The 17,500-nt window shown below is 30.4% G+C and overlaps 1 protein-coding gene across 2 annotated transcripts in view; it reads left to right on the forward strand.

Moving 5' to 3' along the window:
* LOC101236416 (dolichyldiphosphatase 1) overlaps positions 1 to 9,697 on the forward strand; it is a 27,766-nt gene extending 18,069 nt beyond the window's left edge. Inside the window, exons 5-9 of one of the 2 annotated variants that reach the window (XM_065791622.1) lie at positions 7,680 to 7,778; positions 7,934 to 8,062; positions 9,327 to 9,416; positions 9,490 to 9,607; positions 9,639 to 9,697. In XM_065791622.1, coding sequence (XP_065647694.1) covers positions 7,680 to 7,778; positions 7,934 to 8,062; positions 9,327 to 9,416; positions 9,490 to 9,526 — 355 coding nt within the window. In that variant the 3' untranslated portion in view covers positions 9,527 to 9,607; positions 9,639 to 9,697. The other variant, XM_065791623.1, reaches the window with a different exon arrangement.
* The last annotated feature ends 7,803 nt before the right edge of the window (positions 9,698 to 17,500 follow it).

Consider the following 17,500-nt stretch of genomic DNA (forward strand, 5'->3'; position numbering starts at 1 on the left):
AAAAAAACTATTTTTAAAGCTAAAAAGAATGATTTTTACTTTAAAGCGGTAAATGTTATTTTTTTTACTACCATCTTTTAGAAAGCCCTCTAATTAGTTTAATTGTCATTTATAAAAGTCGCAACCCTCAGCTAAAAATATAAAATTTTATAAAAAATTATCTTCACCTAAAATTAAATCAAACATTTATGCAGAAGAAAGTTGTTTTAACTTGAATCAGGCAATCAAGATGAAGGAAGCAAATTCCAATGGACTGATGTTTGAGGAAAAAAATTAAACAAATAAGAATTTTTTGGAACACTTAGGAACAGTCACAGTTGAAAGATGAGGCTTGTAAATGGCACAAGAGACGCTAGCTATTTAGAGCGGTGCCCATGATAGTACTTATAGAAGAGAGTAACATCATCATTATCATCATCATTATCATCATGATCATCGTCATCATCATCATCAACAGCAGCACAAATGAAAAAGGCTAAAACCTGATGATGATAATCATGATCATCGTGATCATGATGATGATGATCATTGTTATCATCATTATCATCATCATCATAATCATCAGGTTTTAGCCTTCTCTTTTATGTTGTTTCTCTAGTATAAACAATCTAGAGTATTTTTTTTTTCTTAACTAAAGCTCATTCATACAATATGCATGAATATATGAATATGAATATGTAGCTCATTCATACAATAGTATCATTAATAAGGGCAAATCTATTATTCCACCTCTCTAATATGGTTCAGACTTTGTCGCCTCACCTAAGGACAAAGCTGAATTGTTTGCTAAGAGCTTTTAATCAATATCGTCTCTTGCTTTTGTTTCTAAGGTGGTTTCCTGCTTGGACTCTTCTACAGCTTGTGGCCCGGACAGCATACCTGTTGTGGTCTTGCAGAGGTGTTTATCAGAGCTGTCGTCTATATTTTCAAAATTATTTAACAAGTGCTAATCAGAGTCTTGTTTTCCAGCCTACTGGAAAGCGGCATCTGTTATCCCTATTTTCAAAAATTCTGGAGAGCGATCTTCCTATCATAAGCAAGGTTTTTGAATCTTTAATTAACAAACACTTCATCTCTCATCTTGAATCTAATAACTTGCTTTCTGATCATCAATAAAAATTTTGATCTTCTCGTTCTACAACTGATTTTCTAGTTGTAATAACCAATAGGTTTTATCGTGCATTAGATAAAGGTGGAGAGGTTAAGGCCATTGCTCTTGACATTTCTAAAGCTTTTGATAAAGTTTGACATGCTGATCTTCTCAATAAGTTTTCTTCTTATGGTGTATCTGGTAACATCCTTAAGATTATTAAATCCTTCCTTTCCAATTGTAGAATAAAGGTTGTCCTCGATGGACAGCACTCTTCTTCTTATTTTGTAACTTCAGGGGTTCCTCAAGGTTCTATCCTTGGCCTCTTTTAAATTTTTATTTACGATTTTCCAGATATTCTCACACCTAATGGTGGTATTGTTTGCTGATGATACTATCATTTATTCTTGTCATGATAAGAAGCCAACACTCTCTGATTGCTTGGATGGGGCATTTGAGCCTGAAAAAGGTCTCACTTCTGCTACAGCATGGGGCTCACAGTGGCTGATGAACTTTAATTCAGACAAAACTCAGTTTTTTTCAGCCAATCATTATCACAATGATTTAGATCTTCCTTTGTTTATAAACGGTAATGTAGTCGATGAGTCATCTACCCTTCATCTTCTAGGATTAACTCTTACTTGGAAACCGATCTTTCTTGGAAACTGTATATCAAATCCATTGCAAAATTACCATATGCTAAGGTTGCATCTCTTTATCAAGCTCAACACTATTTTACTCTAGATTCTATTCTCTATCTCTATAAATCTCAAGTTCGGCCTTGTATGGAATACTGTTGCAATATCTGGGGCGGACCTTCCAATGATGTCCTTTCACTTTTAGATAAGGTGCAAAAACGCATTGTAAACATAGTTGGACCTGCTCTTGCAGCCAACCTCAAACCATTATCACATCTTCACAATGTTGCTTCTCTTTCTACAAATACTATAATGGGCACTGCTCTAAAGAGCTAGCATTTCTTGCGCCATCTACTAAAATTCATTCTTGTGTTACTTGTCATTCAATTAAGTCTCTTTCTTTTTCTGTGACTGTTCCTAAGTGCTCCAAAAACTCTTATTCCTCTAGTTTTTTTTCCTCAAACATCAGTTCTTTGGAATTCGCTTACTCCATCTTGCTTTCCTGATTCTTATAATTTGTAATCTTTCAAGTCGTCTGCCAATTGTTATCTTGCTCTACAATCTTCATCTTTTCTCCTCCAGTAACTTCCAACTCTAATTAGTGGTTGCTTGCAGCCTTGTTGGAAGCGAAGATGTTTAAAAAAAAAAAATGTAAGGCACTCTCTGCAAGTTTTCTTCCTTCTACCACTACCATTTTCTACTGAAGCTGCTACCTCTCTACATGCTGATACCTAAATTACTTTATTCTTTTCAAACAAACGCTCTTCGATACAACTTTTTTTCTAATCTGTCTAAGACTATGTTTCCTTTTCTTGTCTTGCTAGAGTCACACTACAAATCCATCTGATCATCTTCTTTTTTGGCAAAAACTACACCATATAAATACTAAAGTTTATATAACAATGAAAGAATATTGTATGCCAGCATCTAAATAAATATATATTTGTTTATATCCATAATATGTATGCATAAAGTGCATCTTGTAAACTTTTATTCCTTGTGGAATTAAATTTTAATAGCTTATATTACTTCTCTTCAATTTTAAGTCAAGCCTCATTCTACTCCACATTTTTCACCATCTTGAGCATTTGCTTTATTAAACATTATTCATTTTTTTCATTTTTTTACAATAACATCTTAAGAACAAATGCCCTTTTATTATTGTAAGAAGCCAAAGTAAAAAAATCCAATAAACAATTCTCTAGTTTGTGCTCCAGAATAGGTTTCGATCATAGTCTTGAAAGTGTTCTTCAGAGCACTATTCAAATCTTGCTAAACTTTTAAAAAGTGCTAAATAAGTGCTTCTAATTTTTAAAAACTCTAGAAAACACTTTGACCTCTCCAACCATCCTACAATTAGTCTTCACTCTGTTATTAATTTCTTTATATAAAGGTTTTGAGGTTATTAAATTATTTCTTTCTAGCTGCATTAGTAAAGTTATTCTTGAAGGCCTACCCTCTTCTTTATTTCAAGTAACTTTAAGTGTACCACAAGGTTGTATCTTTGCTCATGTATTGTTTCTTATCTACAATAACACTCTTCATGAAATCTCAAGTGGCTTTATTTGCTGATGACTCAACACTATTGTCTTGACTAAAAATCCTCACTTTTTAATTGCTTAAAACAAGCAGCTGATTTTAAACCTGATCTCTCTTCTGTAGCAGCCTAAGGCTTGCAGTAGCTTATGAATTTAAATTCTAGACTTTAAATCCACAATTTTTGTCAGACAACAATACTCATTCATTTACTGCAAAAAAATATTGCAATATTGTTAGCATTCCTATATTAATGAATAACAACTCTCTTACTCTCAGACAAAGTCTAAAAGCACAATATAAATGTAATTAGACCTGCTTTATCTGCCAAGCTTGAGCCACTCTCCCATTGTTGTAATGTTACATTTCTTTCTTTTTTCTATAATCATAGTCAATGCTCAAACATGCTATCATCTATAACTATAAGCCCATCTACCCTTTATTTTCTAGGATTATTAATTCACTTAATAATCCTAGAAAATAAAGGGTAGATGGCTCATTAGCGTTCATAAATATAGGAAAACTTAGATTATTGCGATAACGATTAGCTGAAATAATTGAGTTTTATCTGAGTTAAAGTCTACCAGCCATTGAGAGCCCCATGCTGTAGTAGAAGTGAGATCTTATTTAAGCTCAAATGTCCCCTCAAGCTATCAGAGAGTGTTGGCTTCTTATCAAGACAAGAATAAATGGTAGTATCATCAGCAAACAATGCCACCTTGGATGTGAGATTTTCTGGGAGATTGTTAATATAAATTAAAAAAAGTATAGGGGCCAGGATAGAACCTTGAGGAACCTCTGAAGTTACAGAATATAAAGAGTATTGTCCATCGAGGACAACTTTTATACTAATATTGGCAAGGAAGTATTCAGTAATTTTAAAGATGTTACCTGATACACTGTAAGAAGAGAGTTTTTGAAGAAGACCAGTATGCCAAACTTTATCGAGCTTTAGAAATGTTGAGAGCGATAGCGTTAGCCTCTCCACATCTATCTAATGCGCAATAAAACCTATTAGAAGTTACTGTAAACCTACCGATTACTACTGTTAGCAAATCAGCAGTAGAATGAGAAGACCGAAATATATATTGATGATCAGAAAGTAAGTTAATAGATTCAAGATAAGAGATTAAGTGTTTGTTAATAAAAGGTTCAAAAACTTTTCTTATGATAGTGAGAAGGCTAAAAGGAAGGTAGTTAGACAAGTCAGATCGCTCTTTAGATTTTTTGAAAATAGGGATAACAGACTCTGATAGGCACTTATTAAATAGTTTTGAAAGTATAGACAACAGCTCCGGAGAACACTTCTGCAAGACTCTAACAGGTATGTTGTCCGTAGCACAAGCTGTAGAAGAGTCTAAACAGGAAATCACTTTAGTTACAGAAGCTAGAGTGATACAAAGGTCAGGCAACAGATTAACCTGTTTGTCGGCAATATCAGGTAGAACGCGACTAGTGGAATGAAGAGATGATATTGGTGAAAGGTTTTTAGCAAATAGTTCAGCTTTGTCTTTAGGTGAGGTGACAAAATCTGAACCGTACTAGAGAGGTGGAAAACAGATTTGCTATTATTATAGATACTGTTAAAGATTCTTCAGAAGTCATTAAAGTCTAATTTTTGCATTGCAATAAAAAAATTTCGTGACCTGAGAAAAGCGGGCTTTCACCTTAGACAAAACTTTTTTACAATGGTTTCTAGCCATAGTAAACAGACATCTGTTTTCTGAAGAATTGTTTTGCCGATAGATACAGAAGTAATGGTTTCGATTGGAAATTGCAGCAGCACAATGAGAGGAAAACCATTGAGAAGAGTGAGGCTTGACATGGAATGGTCAAGAGGAAATAAAAGATTCCATCCAGCCTGAATCCAAAAAGTTATGTTAGAAGTACATTTGTTAGCAGGAAGAACAAAGATTTCTACCCAAGTACCTTTACAAAGAAAATCATGAGAAGAGTCCCAGTCAGCTTTAAGGTAGTTAAGTTGTAAGAGGTACAATGATAGGAAAATTCTCATCATGAAGAAGAATGAGATAATAGTTTTACAGAGATCAAACCGTGATCAGAAGCACCTAAGAGTAATTGTGGAGAAACTGAGCACTGACTACGATCAGAAACAAGACAAGTCAAGTAGAGAAGATAAATGGTTTGGATTGTCTGGAAAGCAAGTTAAAAAGTTCGCTATTAATGTTAGAGATTGAGAAAGACAATAGTTGTGGGTCTTAATGCCTGCAGAGTCACTGGCACAAGAGTTAAGTCATTCAGTGTGATGAGCATTAAAGTCACCAATAAGAACGATATTGGCTGAAAGATAAAGAGAATGGGCTTAGTCAATTTGATTAGAAAAAACATTGAAAAGAGAGCATTCTTGAGATGAAGGAGAGCAATATAGAACAAAAAGAAAGTTAAAAGAGTGAAGTGGTGCTAAATGATAGCACATAAAAGAATAGTCGGTGGATTCAAACTTAGTTTACTGACAAATAGTTGAAGCATGTGACTATTGGAGTCTTTACGAAATAAACAAAGATAATTATCAACACTAAGGTCACAAGATGAGACAGCTGAACTCAAATTAGTCTCACAAAGAGCAAGAGATAAGACTCAACAGAAGTAAAGTTTTCTCGAAGACCATGCATACAAGTGAATGATAGATTTAGAGATCTTGGTGATGACGATTGTTTTTTGTGTTTTATAGTTTCTGGTATTTAGTCATTTTTAAATTTGTTATAGAACTTCAATCAAAGCACAGATAGTGGACAGTCTACTATTTAATTGTCCAAGTAATTGCCTTTTTACTATTAATAAACCCTAAACCATGGACCAAATGGGACACCAAATGCGGCCTCAACAATGCACACCAAAAGTACCAACAGGGACACCATCCATGCGCAACATGGCGCTATTTGTACTCTGATATTTTTCAGCTGTTGATGGAATCAGCCTCTCTGAGCGCTACCACAGAGTTCGGGAAACCTGACTACCAGTCAGCCTCAGAACCATAAAACTGAGTTTTAGAGCTGTTTCCTTATTAGGAGATATTAGAATGAGTTGTCTAGTCATAAAAGCAGAGACCCGTGCATTACCCATGCATTGAATCAAAAAGATCTAGCATTCAAAATCCTAAACTGGAATCAATGTATTATAAATACATATATGGCAGATGAAGAAAATAGTCTAATAGATCAAACAGTTTCTAACAGATAGAGTCCGTTTTTCCCTTAATTACCCCTTAAATACTTGACAAGGATGTACTAAATTCATTATTATTCGTTATTAAAATTTGTTTTTTTTGTTAAGTTTTTAACGAAGTGTAAACTTCTAACCTTTAGAAATAGATCCCTAGAACTAAACGGTTCCCTAGGACTTAAGTTGTTTCCTTAGATCTTAGTGTAGAGTTGTTTTTTAAACAATAGAACCCTAGGAATAAATGAGTTTTTTCTCCGTAGGTCTTAGTGTAGAGTTGATTTTTTTTAAAATTATCTCCATATCAGATCAATACAAATCTTATGATGAATCCTATGTTTTCTTTAGAATCCATAAAACATATTTTCCAGTCTTTTTTTTTCTATTAAAGCTATTTTTGGATTATTGTTTTTGCATTTTTTTTGCTGTTTTGTTATTTTTTTTAAAACCGCAATATTTGATTAGAGAATTTCTTTTCAAATGTTTAAAAAAATTTAATGTAGTTCTTAAGCAGCATATTTCAAATCAATTTTTTATTGTAATCGATCATAAATAACATAAAAAACAGTTATGAAGAGATTAAGTACAAAATCCCTGAAAACTAAGTATTTGATATCAAAATTTAATTAAAGTATTTAATCTGAGTAAAGTTAAAATCTGTTGAGAGGTCTTGCGCATAGTTTGTATTTTACTTTGAAAAAGTTTTTTTATTTACTGTATATCAAGTCTGTTGCTTATTATATATTATACTTATAAATGCTTTATAAATATATATATATATATATATATATATATATATATATATATATATATATATATATATATATATATATATATATATATATATATAAATATATATATATATATATATATATATAAATATATATATATATATATATATATATATATATATATATATATATATATATATATATATATATATATATATATATATATATATATATATAGGCGTTTTTTAGCGAAAAAAACAATATTTTCCGTAAAAAATGTATTAAAGAAAAAAAAAGGTCCCCAAATTTTAATTTGGATTGACGCTGTCGAAAACAATCTAGAGTAGCCCCTGATAAATATGTATATATATATATATATATATATATGTTAAATTTTAAACTTCAAAATATTATTTTTTTAAATTTATTTTTTGTCATCATTTACTGATTGTTGACTATTAGCAACTATTAGTTCTTCAGTTGCAAAAGAGTTTTTATGTCTAGAATGAAGATTCATGTAGTTGAAAAATTTACAGATAATCTTCGGAGACATGGCATAACATTATTTTCTATTGCATCAACAGTAATTGTATGTATTAGCCGGTAACAATTTTATTTATGCATCTTTTGCTTACTTAACTAGGAAGCTCCCAAACCAATAGTTTTGGTATATTTTGTTTATTAGTAGAATCTAGTATTTTTTTCTATTTTATTTCAGATAGTTGATTAAAATTTGGTTTAAAGTTTTATTCTTTTAGAGTTTACTTACGTTATCATACAATTGAGCAAGTATTAGTAGGTGTTGTAATTGGATTAGTTACCGGAAGCTGCTGGTTTTATCTTGTAGAAAATTTCTTTACTCCTATGTTTTGCAACATAGTTAATACGTAAGTTTTGATTTACTATTCTTGCTTTTAGATTATATATATATACTAGCTGGAGTTACCCGGCGTTGCCCGGGCCAATATTTAAACTGGCTTACCTGATATCTGTACACAAAAATGGGCCCAAAAAATGGTCCCCCCTGACCCCGGGGTCAGGGGGGCCCGTTTTTTGGCCCCCTTGACCCCGGGGATCGGGGTACGGGGTCAAAACCCAGCTAAGAACCTTCTCCCCCTCGAGGACTACCCCATGCCAAATTTCATCGAGATCGGTCCGGCGGTTTGATTTCTATAGAGAACAAACAAACAAACACACACACAAACACACATTGCCCTTTATATATATAGCTGAAGTTACCCGGCGTTGCCCGGGCCAATATTTAAACTGGCTTACCTGATATCTGTACACAAAAATGGGCCCAAAAATGGGCCTAAAAAATGGTCCCCCTGACCCCGGGGGTCGGGGTACGGGGTCAAAACCCAGCTAAGAACCTTCTCCGCCTCGAGGACTACCCCCATGCCAAATTTCATCGAGATCGGTCCGGCGGTTTGGATTTCTATAGAGAACAAACAAACAAACACACACACATTGCCCTTTATATATATTAAGATATATCTAAAATTTTAGATTATATATATGCTTATATATATATATATATATATATATATATATATAATATATATATATATATATATATATATATATATATATATATATATATATATACATTTATATGTACACACATATATATAGCGGTAGTGGTGTAGTGGTAGAGCGCTCGCTTGTGGTATAACCCTCTCTCAACTCTATAACTCCGAACTCTATAAAGACGAACCTTAACAAACAAGGTAGTCGTCATGGAAGTCGTGTTAAAAAAAGTCTCTAAGTGCATATTTAGGGACATTTATGGGTTATTCTATGAAAATAAAAAGAATGTCGTCAATTTTTGGTGGCGCATTAATTGAAAATGCTTAAACAACCTAATGCAATTTTTTTTTATTTCTTTGTACCACAATAAAATATCTAGTTATAAACAACATTAAATGTGCAGTACAAAACACTATGAAGTACAAAACTATTTTTAGCTCTATACTGGTCTTTTCATAAATAGCAAATAAAAAGTGGTTAGACTGTAGACATTCCTTGTTTCAACCTACGGCATTTAAAATTATGTTTTAACCCAGGCCAACAAAATGATTAATCTAACCTATGAAATGGTTAAGCCAGCCAAACGGCATTGTGTTTACAAACATTGTTTTTTTTTTTTAGTAAATTGGCAGAATATTTTCTTATTCGCGACTCCACAAACATACCAGACATTCTTTGGTTTGAGTATACCGCGTCTCGCACAGAATCACGGTAAATTATTTTCTTTATTTTGTACTTTTAGAAAACATTACGTTAACTCTTAATTAACCTTGAATTATTATAGGCAACGGAGCAAACGCATATCACAGAAATCTCAATGAATTGTTTACATAAAAGCAAAACTAGATGTTATGAAATATCCAATATAGATCGCTTATGCAATGTACTCGTTTATAGTACTTATTTAGTTGTTTTGAAATGTTTATAGTACTAATTTAGTTAGTTGTGTACCTTTGAAATGTTTGTAGAAATATACGAAAAATAGCAATAAATTTAATATTTTCTTAAAACCTTTATAATTACATAAATACATACTCCCAGGTGCTAAATAAATGGAGGTCATAATTAATGGAAAATGAGACTTTTTTGATAATAATAACAAGCAAAAAGGTTCTAATAAAAGGAAGGGGATGGAGGAATTTTTAAAAAAGCATATACGTGAATAACTTTTTACAAATAACGTTAAACCGTATTTTGTAGCAAATTTATACTGATTTAGATGTCGGAGTACCGCAAATAGTGCAAATATAAAATTATTTTATATCTTTTTTGAAAAGTAAAATGTTATGTTTAAGATAAAAGAAATAAAGTTAAAAAACAATAATAATATATATATATTTATATTAAGGTGGTAAGCTGGTAAAAAAAACTAGAATGTTTAATATTTATTGTTTGAAACTGAAATTAACACGCTCAACAGTCATCATAAAAATAAATATTACAAAAAAAAAAAATCTTCAAAAAATTAATTATTTTTTGATGAGTCAGCAAAAATTTTAAAAATAAGCTTAAAACATGGGTATTAAGAGATCTATAACTAGTATGAAATTTGCTACAGTAAAAGAATATATAGTTATCTAGTGCTTAGAGCAAAATTTTTAAAAATTGATCAACCGTTTCAAAATGGCGAAGATTCTTTTAATTTTGAATTTTTTAGATAAATAGTTCAATGCTTAGTGACTGGTTTCTCATTAAGTACTTGAGTATATAGGTTTATTCTGCTTAAGGCACTAGTGCTCTATAATTTAAACAAGTGTTAAAAATTTCAAGATGAAAGCTCAAATAGATCTTCCAAAATCTATGTTTGTTAACCTACAACAAGATTTTAAAAAACCAAGAAAACAATACATTAAACAAAAAAAATCTCAAAAATTTCCAATTTGGTCTGATTCCTCTCCTTCTAGTTCTTTTCTTTGTCCAAATAACCTTTTCTCTTTGCTCTAATCATTTTTCTTCTTTCCATACTCTTTTTGGTTGATTTTTTATTTATATTTTGAATCCGAAGTGTATCTTTTTTGATTGAACCTATAATTGTTTTTGTTCCAAAAGACAATTTCATTTTATCAAAAAGTTGTACAAGTCCAGATATACCATCATTAAAACTTATTATTGCAGATGCAACTCCAATTTCTACAGTGGTTTTTAAAACAAAAGTTTTGGACATATTTTCCTCACAATTTAATTCAGAGCCTCATTTGGGTTTTGAGTGGATCCATCTAAACAGCAACACAAAAGATCATCACTACGTAAATCCTTAAAAAGTGGATAGATTGCAGTTTTCACTGCAATTGGTAAATTAACTGATGGTTTGTACCGCTTGATATTTTGCCAGTAATTACACCAACTATCATTAGTGCGGGTTACACCAACTATCATTAGTAGCGGGGACAAAACTGGTGACGAACTCCAGGATCTTTAATACCTGTACAATGCCACAATACTGCCAGTGCTCCTTTTTTCATCATATACAAAGCAGTACTTTTGTTACCATTCCAACTTGAAAGAGAGTTTTGGCGAATAGCCATGCCAAAATAGTTCTGCATTTTGTTAACAATATTATCAGTTAATCTTCCCTTCCCGCTAAGTCCTTTGCCATCTGATAAGGTTTTACCTTTCATGCTAACACGAAGTTTGCGGAGCCGTGTGCCAAGTCTCTTTTGAACATGGCCAACACATTTAGATTTTATAGGTTCCAAATCTTCACCATACGGCTTTGATTATTTAACTTTTTTAAAGGATTCAGTATCGCCATCCTCAATATAATGGGAGTACCGAATATTATATTTTTCAATAGATGAAAAAAATATTTAAAAAATTTTTAAACAAAATTTTAACCATACCCTAAAAAACCTTGTTTTTTTAAACAAAAAATAAAAAAAATACAATGACAATATATATTTTTGAAATCTATGAAAATTTTTGAATACAAAACAGTTAAAAAAAGAAATCCTAATTTTTCATGTTTTTTTACCAGCTTACCACCTTAATAATTTAATTAATAAAACAATTTTTAAAAAAGATAATGTGTGTGTGCAATTTTGAGTGGCACGTGTTTGCCTTTCAGAGCATATTTCATCAATTTTTACCTATAAAAATTTTTAATCGATAATATTTGCCATGATGTTTCCAAATCAATTACTTAGACAAGAAACTACCAAAATTAGGTGGCATATAATCTATTTTCTGTCGCGTATTTGATGCTGAAAATACGCCAACGTCCAAAAATACTTGACGTCACGTATTTTGATAAGTATTTATATGAAAAAAACATTTCTGTTCATGTAAATTTTATTAGTTCAAATCATTTAATATATTTCGATAAAAGATCTTACAATCGAGGTTATTTACAAATAGTTAAAAACTAATCTTAAGTAAATACCTTGAAATAGTATTAAAAATACAAATAATAATGATGATAAATTAACAAGTATAAGAATATAAGAAAATTATATAATAATAAACCAATATCAATTTTAAAACGACAAATCAATATTATGAAGTGAAATATTATGCACATACAAAAAAGTTACAAACAGTTATATACTGAAAAAACGCAACAACCTACCATGTAACTAAAGCAATGACTGAATAAAAAGTAATAAATATTTAATACATTTAATAATCTTAATATCAATAATCATGATAAAAACAATAAAAGTAATATAAGTTATTAAAAAATAACAATAAATAAACAAACAAAAATTTTCAATAACACTGACAAATAAAAACGTGTCACACGCACACACATAAATATTTTTTCACAAAACGTATAGAGTTTTTATAACAAATGAAAATATTCAAATAAAAAAGGAAATCATATCATAATATTCAGCAAACACATATCGACCCTCAAAATTAATAGTTTAAAAATTATTCTTTTTCGTTTCTTCAAAAACGGAGAAATTTTTATATTTTATTGTAATTCTTTTTAATTACTTTCCATTTTCGAATAATTTTTTCTTTTCAGTTTGGTTTTTTGTCTTTTTTTTTTTTTTTCTCGTTTCTTTTTTCGTTTTTATTTCTTTTTAATTTGTTTGATTTAGGTTTTTGTTTATGTTTTTTGCTTTTTTATTTCTTTCATTTTCTTTTCTTCACTCTCTTTATTTTTTATTTATTTTTCTTATTTTATTATTTTTTCTTTTTTTCTTTTTTTTTAAATTTATTAATAAAAAACGTTATAAGAAAGCATCAAAGAATGTTTTGAGAGTTTTTTCTTTCAAATTACACAAATAAGTACATAATATTTATGTAACTAATTGTTTGGAACGTGTTCGAGTTTGAACGTGCGAACTTTAAGCCAAAATTTCAACGTTCAGGTTCGAGCTTTTTTCTCTTAAAAGTTCGAACTTTCAGAAAAAATACCTTTACGGTCATTTCGATAAAACAGCTGAAATATAAATAAAAATTTGTTGCATTCTTTGAAAACAATGTTCTTTCCTTTATGATTTATTTGTAGCTATTTAAATTTTAGAAAAACAGTGTTTGTCTGACCACTCTAAAAATACAAGCAGAATCACTTCACGTGTAAAACCATTGCAATTCAAAATGTGTCAGTTTTTTTCCCGTTAAAAATTAAAAAAACAGTAACCGTTTGACCACTGTTTATTTACGTTTTGGAAAAAATAAAAGTTAAATAAAAGGTAAAAATAAAACATGGCTACTTTCAAAGGCATCAGCACATTTAAAAGATCTGAGGTTTGGGGTTATTTTAATTTTTCTTGGGGTTGCTTGTTACTGGTGGTTTGGGTTTTGGCTGACTGGCTCTTGTTCTTGAACTTGCTCTTTAATTCAGCTGTGTTACTGTGTCACTGAGCTGTTGTTGGCTCTGGATCTGAGTTGTGAATTCATTTGTTTTTATTATGTTTTCCCCTTTTTGGCGCCCCCTCAGAGTTGCGCCCGGGCAACACCCCACCCGGCCCTCTTGCTACGCCACTGGCTTCAAGAAATTGTTTTTAAAGTGTATTAAAATAACTTGTTATTTTGTCTTCGGTGCAAGAAGAAGCTCTGAGATACGAAATGTTGTCTGCTACTCTGAAGCTTAATTTATGACTTCATCGTTTTGCGAAATCTTGATATCATTCTCGCCCTGGTATACCGTTTGGTGGAGACAGATGACTTTGATTTGTAGATACCATATAACCCCTAACTATTGCACTATTGCAATGACACCTGTGAACGTTCCGTCGAATCCCCAATCGGCTAAACTGATGAGTACTGAAACGCTGTACTAGTATTAGTATAGTAAATAAACGCTGTACAAGTATTAGCATGGTAGTTATACATCTACCATGTGATTGGACTTTGTTGTGCTCACTCTTGTGCAGAGTTGTCTTTGGTATGTTGTATGCCTCTGAAGCTTTACTGAGTGATATTTAGCCTTTTTTATTATGTTCTACAGCAAGTTGCAAATGCTCTTTAGTGTTTACGTTTTATGAATGTAAGTACAAAGTATTTTTTAATTTTTTTTAGATAGATAGCAAAGGCTATCATATTTGTTTACCTTTTAATCAATAACTATTAATTAATTTAGCCGCTCTAATCTTTATGCATAAGTATGAGCAATTAGCATGTTTACTCTTCCCTCGAAAAACATTTATTTAAAAGTTCTATATAATACGGTGCCTTGCCCTTTTAAAGATTTTTTGTTTTAGCTTTCAATAAATGCAAAATAAAAAAAATTGTTAAACCGTTCACTTTTATTTTTGTTTACTCTTACGCCAGTTTACTCTATAGAAAATATTAATGGGCAAAATCATGAAACTAAATCGATTTTGAAAATCCAACTTTTTGAAGTTGTGAAATACAATTGCACGTATATCTTCTCTTTATCTTTGAAAATTTGTTATTATTTGTTACACAAAATGACATTTGTAGACGTATAAACAAGAACCACAATTGTTAAACATTTAAATATTGCAAGCAACTGAAGTTTCTAATGCCATAGCTGATCTACATGTGCTTCAGAAATATTGTTTTTCAAGGCATTTCTCATGAAGAAATTTGCGATGACTTTGTCGTAGCACAGGGTTTTTGAAGGATCATGGTTAATGAAAATAGTTAGAAAATTGGTGAGCCGGTAAAAGTTTATTACAGATCTAAGCGCTGCGCTATGCCTCAGAATAACAAGAAAACTCAACAAAATTGAAAATAAACATACTATATCTAGAAATAATAGTTTTTTGGTTCAAATAATTCAAATTTATTAATAAAAATATTTTTATAAAACAATTTTAATGCGCAGTATAAACGCACACAATGCGCGCATACACGTTTATGCGCGCGTCACGTTTGACTACATGCCTGAAAAATAGTTTGAATATCTTTAAACCACAGCAAACTGTTTTGGTTCAAACTCTATAGGATATTTATATAACAATAGTTTTTAAAGGATTTTAAAACATTTTAACAATCAGTTGAAATTTCAAATTAAATTATATCGTACAATTTTTTGGAGCGGAATCTTTTGCTAATGAAGCAGGAATTGAATTGAAAACGCAAAAAGATTAAGTCTTCCTTGTCCTCTTTTAAACAAAATCTAATTGAAAACCATAACGTGCAAGACCGGGGTCAATCAAATATCTTTTATTAATGAAGTTGAGTCAAGAAGATCGCATTCTGATCAGATCCTCAAAACAGTCTTCATAAGTTTCATCTCATAAGATTATAAGATGAAACTTATGAAGACTAAAGAGATGTTTTCTGATTGAAATATGACACTTACAATGTTTATTGCTTGAAGAACTTTGAACCTGCTGATAAACTGATAAATGATTAAATCCATTTCACCAGAGATTTCAATTTGATTGGTCAGCAATTTAATCAAGATTACAAAGCCTCTGCAAATATTTTACTTGGGTTGCTTAATTTTGGGTGTCAATTTTAGACTTTTTTTAAAAAATGGTTTATCAAAATTTGGGAGAAAATTTTATGGAGAATTCAAATCTGATTAATTTTAATAAGTCAGAAAAATATTTACTAAGGTGATTAGCCTTTTTCATGAAAGTATAAATGGTTTTTGTTTTCTTTTAAACGGAATAACGACGTTACCAGACAATATTGTCCGTAAAAAAAGATAGACTTGAAACAACAAAACAAAGTTACATTTTATTTAATTAGTTTATAAAAAATTTATTTAACTTAATATATATAAAACATTTTTAAAAGTTTTGTATTAAATGCGTAAAGTATCTGTTAATTTTTCAAAAAGATTTACTTTTAAGGATGGTCATAAATTATTTTCAATATTTGTATATTGTTAAGTATAAATTTTGGAACTTTTAATCGATTGCTTTTATTCTTATAATTATAATAAAAATTTTATTTCTAAACAATAAAAAATTCTCTTAAAACATTTTTTAACTTGGAGGAATAATGGCACTCAAAACCAGAATAAGTACTAGTACGCAAATTAGTGTTGCATTTGGTACAGGAAAACAATTTCTAGTTTCAGAATTACTTACAGAAGATGTTTTAAGATGTGGAATTTTAATAATATAGGGCTGCGAAGACGTAAAAGAAGTCATTCTGCAGTTAAAAAACTCATCTTAAATCATTCTTAACAAATATAAATAAAACCCGAAGTCATGCCAACTTAGTTGGGGATTTTAACATTGGCCTAAAAAACCATGTTTCCAATAATAATGTTAACAATTTCATAAACAATTTTCTTCAAAATAATTTAATTCCGACAATAAACAAGCCAAGGAGAGTGACTAACAACTCTTTTACACTTCTTGATAATATAATAATTAGCAACCATCCTAACAACCGTCTTTACACAGACATTATCAAAACTGACTTATCGAATCATTTCCCAACATTTCTAGTTACTAACAATATAATATTTAACAGTATTCCTTTTCAATCCATTATATTTAGCAATCAACTCGGTAAAACAATTTTAAAATCTTTTAAGAGACAACGTTGATTGGAATCTGGTATTGCAGTCACATGACGTTAACAACGCATGTGATCTATTTTTAAATCAATTCTGCAGCAATATGATCAAGCATTTCCTGAAAAAAAAATTATTGTAAAAACCAAAACTGTTTTAACTCTATGAATGTCTAACAGGTTACCAAAATCTTCAAATGAAAACAAAAGTTACTTAAAAAAAACAACTTATAAAAACGAAATGACATGAAAATTATAAAAAAATATTTAAAAAAACAAAAAGGAACTTAAAAAAGCTTTATTATGCAAAACTATTAAGTAAAGCCACCGGAAACACTAAAAAAACATAGAGTGTAATTAAAGAAATAATTGGAAAAAATAATCATTGGAAAAAATAATCAAGAAACATTCGGCCAAAAAAATAACAATTGATAAAAACACAATTTATGATAAATCAATTATTGCTGAAAAACTAAACAGTTTCTCTACTAATGCGAATTTAGCATTAAAAATTCATATGAGTTCAACACCATTTGAATCTTATTTAAAAAATTACTATAAAGTTATGGATGAACCTACCCAGCAAACATGACAACGTTGAATCAACGTTGAAAACCGGTCGCAAAAGATGTTGCGGAAACGTTGACAAAGTAATCGATTTTGCAAAGATATGTAACGTTGTTTAATAGACGTTGATTAAACGTTATTGCGTAACGTTGAAAAAACGTTACTAAATGACGTTACAAAAATGTCGCAACTAAACGTTGAAAAAGCGTTACATAAAAAGCGTTGAATAAACGTCGCAACTTAGCGTTGAAAAAACGTTACCTAAAAAGCGTTGCATAAACGCTGTTAAAGCAGTCTATTTTGCAAGGATTTGTAACGTTGTTAGTAAAACGTCA

The sequence above is a fragment of the Hydra vulgaris genome, chromosome 02 (assembly GCF_038396675.1).
Source record: "Hydra vulgaris chromosome 02, alternate assembly HydraT2T_AEP".
NCBI classification, from domain to species: Eukaryota; Metazoa; Cnidaria; class Hydrozoa; order Anthoathecata; family Hydridae; genus Hydra; species Hydra vulgaris.